We start from the raw sequence: 6,327 nt of genomic DNA on the forward strand, positions 1-6,327 counted from the left end.
CGTACATCAACTGTTAGGATTTTTAAAGTTGCATCACAATAACAGCGTGCACGACGTGAGCCCGTGTCCATAAAAAATAACTTCTATATCACATTAAGTTAAAAAGAGTTTAAAAAAAAAACACAACTTTTTTTTTAAAAAAATGTGTAAAAAGGTAGATATATCTACATAATCGATATCTCTCTGAGTGGTACATCGCCGAAACGCGTCTGAATAAATGTAAATCTATAGAATTATCAAACGTAAACACAAAAAAATTATACGTAAACTTCAAACTTTATTATCGTTTGAAGTCCTGTGAAGCTACAGGAATAAGTGGGAGGTAAAAATAAAATATTTTGCAAAAGGGATACATTTTTACGCAAGCAAATCAAATCGTTCGTAGAAAGCAACCAACGCTACCCCCCAATTTCCCTTATCACTTAAATGCTGCCCCAGCCGGTCCCGCGCTTTGTTACTTGTCCCCCAGGGCCCGATCGCGCAGCGCTTGACTGACAGCGCGCGGGGCGGTCATCCAATGAGCGGTGCGCCGCGCGCCCACAGGGTGAGCCCCCGAGCCCATTGGCTGCAGCGAGTGTGGGAAAGAATGCAGAGAAGGTTTCACACGACGCGGGAGCAAGCGAGACGGCTATAAATACCACAGGCGTGTGGCGAAATAAGATCAAACTTGTCAGACACGTTGAGGTAATAAGGGGTCCAATTTAAGTTTCTTCTTTCACGAGTGGGACTTAACGTGCTGTTGTGAACGTTATCGGATCTTTGATACCTAATAAGGGATCCAAAGTGCCGGTGTTTTCCTCAGTTCCTGGAGTCTCGGAAAGGATATAAAGTTTATACACATCTCCAACTTGTCTCCACTCTACGCTTGAAACCAAAATGCCAACCGACCCGATGGAGAAAGTCACCGCGTCCCCCATCGCCGGCGCCCCGGCCAGTGGAGCTCAAACACCGGACAAACCAAAAAACGCCAGCGAGCACAGAAAGGTAACATCCTCCGCGACACAAGGTCAAGCTGTCAACCGAAACAGGTGTTCCTGTCATCCATGAGTGTGTTGCTCTGAAATTCCCCGGAGAAGTGATGTGTTCCTGTTATTATTAACAAAAAAAATCTATCAAACATTGAAAATTCAGTAAAAATTTTTTGTGTGTGTTTGCCAGTCCTCGAAGCCCATCATGGAGAAGCGACGCCGAGCGCGGATCAACGAAAGCCTGGGGCAGCTGAAGACGCTCATCCTGGACGCCCTTAAGAAAGACGTGAGTGACTCGTCACGAAACGTCGCCAAGGGTGACTTCGACGCGCTCTTCATCGTTACGTGATGCTGACAGTATTTCGCGCTGGATGTTTCCACCACAGAGCTCCAGACACTCAAAGTTGGAGAAAGCCGACATTCTGGAGATGACCGTGAAACACCTGAGGAACCTGCAGCGGGCCCAAATCACCGGTATGTACCCATCACGCGCACTCACTGACATCATGACTGCAGCAACTCTTCCGAGTTCTTAAAAAACAAGAATAAAATCCTAAATTGGAATCGTGCGCTTTCCTTTTGCAGCGCACGCCGCCGAAGCGCACGTGCTGAGTAAATACCGAGCTGGTTTCAGCGAGTGCATGAACGAGGTGACGCGATTCCTGTCCGGCTGCGAAGGGGTGAATGCCGAGGTAAAGGCGCGGCTCCTCGCCCACCTGTCCGGCTGCCTCGGACAGATGATGGTTGCCATGGGTTACCCGCAGCCGGGCGCTGCCGCGCTGCAGCAGCACGTGAGCCTCGCGCAGCCCCTGAACGTGCAGCTGCCCGTGAGCGGCGTGCCCGTGTCGTGCAAGCTGAGCCCAGCCGAAGCACTGTCGCCCACCAAGGTCTACGGGGGCTTTCAGTTCGTCCCCGCCACCGACGGACAGTTCGCCTTCCTCATCCCCGCTCCGAGCTCAGTCCTACCGGTGTACGCCAATTCGACGACGGTAGCGGTCCCAGTGAGCGGCAGTTCGTCCCCAGCAGGCGCGCCGCCGGTCCAGGGCCTCACGTGTTTCACGGCAGTCGCGCGGAATCGAAGTCCAGTCGGCGGGATGGTGGGGTCCGAGATCGCCGACAACGTGTGGCGGCCTTGGTAGGCGAGCTGAGGCAATGGTGACTTTCTCGAAAGACATTATTTTAATGAAAGAGGTTGAGCTCCGTTTTAAGGAGCGAAATTTTCACCTTCTGCTGGACAGGACATTCATTGCTTTGGCTTTTATTTATTTAGCTGATTCCAAAATTTGGATGTTGGTGATAAATGTAAATCTCATTTTTTGAGGGAACAGAGTCATGTATATTTTGAAGTTCTGCTTTTCTGAAAGTTTTGTACACTTGTGAGTTGTTACATGCCAAAATTGATGTCTTTTTATATTACGTATCGGTTTGTGTTAAAAAAGTTAAGTGGAGACTGGAAATAAAAGACGGGTGAAATGAAATGCATTCCTTTATTGCTGTTAAACTGAAGTGTTGTTATGCATTACCTCATACAGTCCGCACTGAACCAATTTGTTTTAAACATAACTGTGAAGATTAATATGTATTGAGCACCATAACCATGTAAGTTTGCAGTAAGTCAAATGGCTTGTTTGCTACAGTATATGCTTTTATTTTGGTTATATTAAATACATGTAATGTAGCAGAGACTAAACAGTTCTTCCTGCAACTTGATGGTATGCAGTTAAACTTGAAACTTAAATACCTGTAGATTTCATAGGCAAATTAAGAATGTCCTGTTAGAATAGAACAATTTGAGAATGTTTGGCACTTCTTAAATGAAGAACACTCCGTACGGTGCACTGACAAAAGGCAGCAGAATGTACTTTTTTGCAAAAAGGTAGCATGAAAGGAGTCCCATCCCATATGCAGCAGGATCTTTGAGAAGCACTAAGGAGGCCTGGGAAATGTGCTCTGGTGTTAATGTCACTGTCAGATTGACTCGCTGACAGTCTTGATTCGGGAAAAATCTAATTTTCCTTCAGTTTTCCATCTTTGCTCAGTTCCATCACCAATAGTTGAATGGGAGCTGAAAGACCATGAGTTTACTGCCATTCTCCTGTCTGTGGAAAAATAGGGTATCAATTAAGCAGGTATAACAGTAACCTTATTCTAATGAAACCACCCCAGTTTAGAGAAAAAATAAATTTAGGAAAGTTTCAACTTTTATATTTGTCCTATCTATTCATCTGTATTTTATATACTTTTAATGGCCCCATTCATATGCCCCACTGTGCCTTTCACTGTTGAGCCGCTGTGTTGGTGTGTGTGGTGCATGCTGCATGCCTACCATTTGGGCCCAGAGCTCCCACAGTGTGCGCCGGTTATAGTTACACTGTATTTACTATCAGTCAAAGTTGAGTTCTCCACTAAGTAATTCAAAATTTGTCACTTGAAATCTATTACATCTACAAATCATTAATGAAACCGTTAAAAGCAAATTATTTGGTAGTGATAGGTGTCTTGCGCACATCTTACTCATTCTACACAGGGTACATTTGGGTCAGGATGCCAGTCCATGGCAAGATTACCACATACACACAAACGCACACAGACAGTCACTCGCCCAAATACACCATGGGGAATTCAGCCACCAACCCATCCAAAACGCACGTCTTTGGACTGTGGTTAGGAAACTGACGTGAAAAAGAAGACATACAAAAGTTCACACAGACTGAGCTGGGATCCCACCAACGGCCAATCGCACAGTCAGAGCGCTGTGATACATCTGCTTTACCCCCTGCAGCACCGTGCCACCCAAGTCATGTGCAAAAGAATTCTAAAATGGAAAGGTCATTCGGGCACTAAGAGCATGTGTGCTGCATTCTGAAGAATACAGTTCGGCCACATCAAGTGGAGTGAGCGTTTTTCAGGTTTCAGATTCAGTTTCAGTTTTTCAGTTTCATCTGTGCACCTCAAGTTCTTTGGTGCATTAAAACTTTCTTAAGCTGGCATACAGAAACAGCGATGCTCTAGTAATGTACAGACACCGTTTTCTCTCATGTGCTGGAACAACTGGAAACACTTGTTGCCCTTTGTGCCCGCACGTTTGCATTAATATGCAGCTCGGAGCCAATTAGTGATCTATGGTGGCGGTCGTGTTGCATGCTGGTGGCACTGGCTTTCTGGGGAAGCGTAGAGGTGCATGCACTTAGGCCGACTCTAGCCTGAATATAAAAGTTTCAATCTGTCGTGTGAATGAGCTCATTCCACCCGCTGTGTAAATGTTATGTGTATTATTAATACCTGCAAGCCACTGCAATTAAGGGTTCACCCTATGTTGATTTTTTAAAACTCAGATTGTTGTTACAAGCGGTTTTATGGGGGCCTGTTAGCACTACAGGTGTGAAAACATCAATAATAGAGCAATTGTTATTGATTTTCATGGCTGTCCCACAGCTGGAGCATTTACACAGACTGCCAGATGATGGTAATATTGGCACTGAGGCACGTTGCAGTGAGGAACTCAAGTGGGGAGTTTACTAAAGTAGTGTGCTCTTCTTGGTGAGAAATCTAAGGTCGACTACAGGTGAAAGAGATGAACAGGTTGAGGGAAATCCAGAGATGAGTGGCTTCTCTGGCGACTAATTTGCTCTCTGAAGATGCACGGAGGTGAGTTCAGTCCTTCTTGTGATTACATGGATTCCGAGTTAGTGCAAGGGGTGGTCACACCGTTAGTGCGTGTGGCAGATGTGTGATATGTAATTGTGTGTGTGTGTGTGTGTGTGTGTATATACACATACATACAATTTTCTTATCACATAATAGATATTTCAATTTTAAATGTATCAGATATTTAAATTTCTGTATTGCAATTATGAATCAGTACCAACTGATTTAGTATATTTAGTGGCCTCACACACAATCTGCCTGTCATAAATTTATATTAATTATATAAGCACTAAATTTTGATGCTCACACAAGTATGAGCAGCATTAAGTGTCAAGTTTATGAAATTCCATCTCTTAAGTTACAATATGCTCCAGCATCTCATTCATGACAGTAGGGGTATGCATCAGGGGTGCAGGCAGGGGGTGTGAGGGCTCAAACAGATTAGGATTTTTCCTTTGCACAAATACAGGGATTTAACCGTAGCCCCCAGGGGGACCTTGAACTTGTGAATAGGGAACAGTCGATATCCGGCCCATAAAAGCTTATTATTTGTCCCAGGGGGTAGAGGGTGTGGTAAGTAAAGGGGTGATCTAGTGTTTGAGGATGGAGGAGGAGTGGGATGCAGACCTGAAATCCTTCTGTTATGTTTCTGTTATGTTTATACTATGCCAAAAGTTATTCTTTTTGGTGATAAAACAACACAAATTAACTCCAAGTTCTTCTGAGTTTTAGGTCACAGAGAAACACCTTGATATTTTCTGTAGAATTTCTTGGTACAACTTGGAATACATTTGTCCCTTAAAGATTGTAAGCCTTCCAGACATTGACACAGCCAAGCAGCTACACACCACTATACTCCCTCCACCATACTTCACAGTTAGGATGAGCTGCTGGTGTGTAGTATTTTTTTCCTCCAAATATAATGCTGAGCACATTTACCAAATTCAGCTGTTGTCTCATTAGTCCACAGAACATCGATCCAATGGTGCCGTGAACATCCAGATGGTCTTTAACGAACTTGAGATGAGGAGGTTTCCTCCGTGGTAATCTTTGACAAACTCCACTCAATATTTTACTTATGGTAGACACAGGTGTTATCAAATGCAACAGGTGCCTGAAGATCCTTCAGTGACAGTATAGGATTCTTTGCCACTTGCTTGAAGATTGTATGGCATGCACTTGCACTGATCTTCATAGTAGCAAGGATGCTGAATTCCTTCCATTTATAAAGTATCTGCCTGACTGTGGACTGATGGAGGCCTGAGTCTTACTAATCCTTTTGTAAACTATTCAAGTCTTATGTGCTTCAACAACTGTTCTTCTGAAGTTCTATGAAATCTCTTTTGATCGGGCCATATTGCACTTCAACGGAGTTGTTTTGTAAAGAGCAAGTAACCGAAATTGTGTGATTTTTTCACACGAGAGACTAAGTCAAACCCACACCTGAATTTACTGAATCACCTTGATCTTTGACTGGAACACCAAAGTCCATTTAGCATCTTTTCAAGATGTCCTGATTCTAGAGGATTACATACATATACATATGTATCAATCCATATATATCAGTATATGTGTTGTTTCTTGGGGGGGCGCGGTGGCGCAGTGGGTTGTACCGGGTCCTGCTCTCTGGTGGGTCTGGGTTTCGAGTCCTGCTTGGGGTGCCTTGCGGTGGACTGGCGTCCCGTCCTGGGTGTGTCCCCTCCCCTTCCGG

General features: G+C 44.6%; 1 protein-coding gene across 1 annotated transcript; it reads left to right on the forward strand.

The window, feature by feature from the left end:
- The first annotated feature begins 603 nt into the window (after positions 1-603).
- LOC108928113 (transcription factor HES-4-like) lies at positions 604-2,441 on the forward strand. The gene is made up of 5 exons (XM_029249347.1): positions 604-684; positions 803-984; positions 1,159-1,254; positions 1,355-1,442; positions 1,554-2,441. The coding sequence occupies exons 2-5, from the start codon at positions 877-879 to the stop codon at positions 2,105-2,107; spliced, it is 846 nt and encodes a 281-aa protein (XP_029105180.1). The 5' UTR covers positions 604-684; positions 803-876; the 3' UTR covers positions 2,108-2,441.
- The last annotated feature ends 3,886 nt before the right edge of the window (positions 2,442-6,327 follow it).

The sequence above is a fragment of the Scleropages formosus genome, chromosome 25 (genome assembly GCF_900964775.1).
Source record: "Scleropages formosus chromosome 25, fSclFor1.1, whole genome shotgun sequence".
Lineage (NCBI taxonomy): Eukaryota > Metazoa > Chordata > Actinopteri > Osteoglossiformes > Osteoglossidae > Scleropages > Scleropages formosus.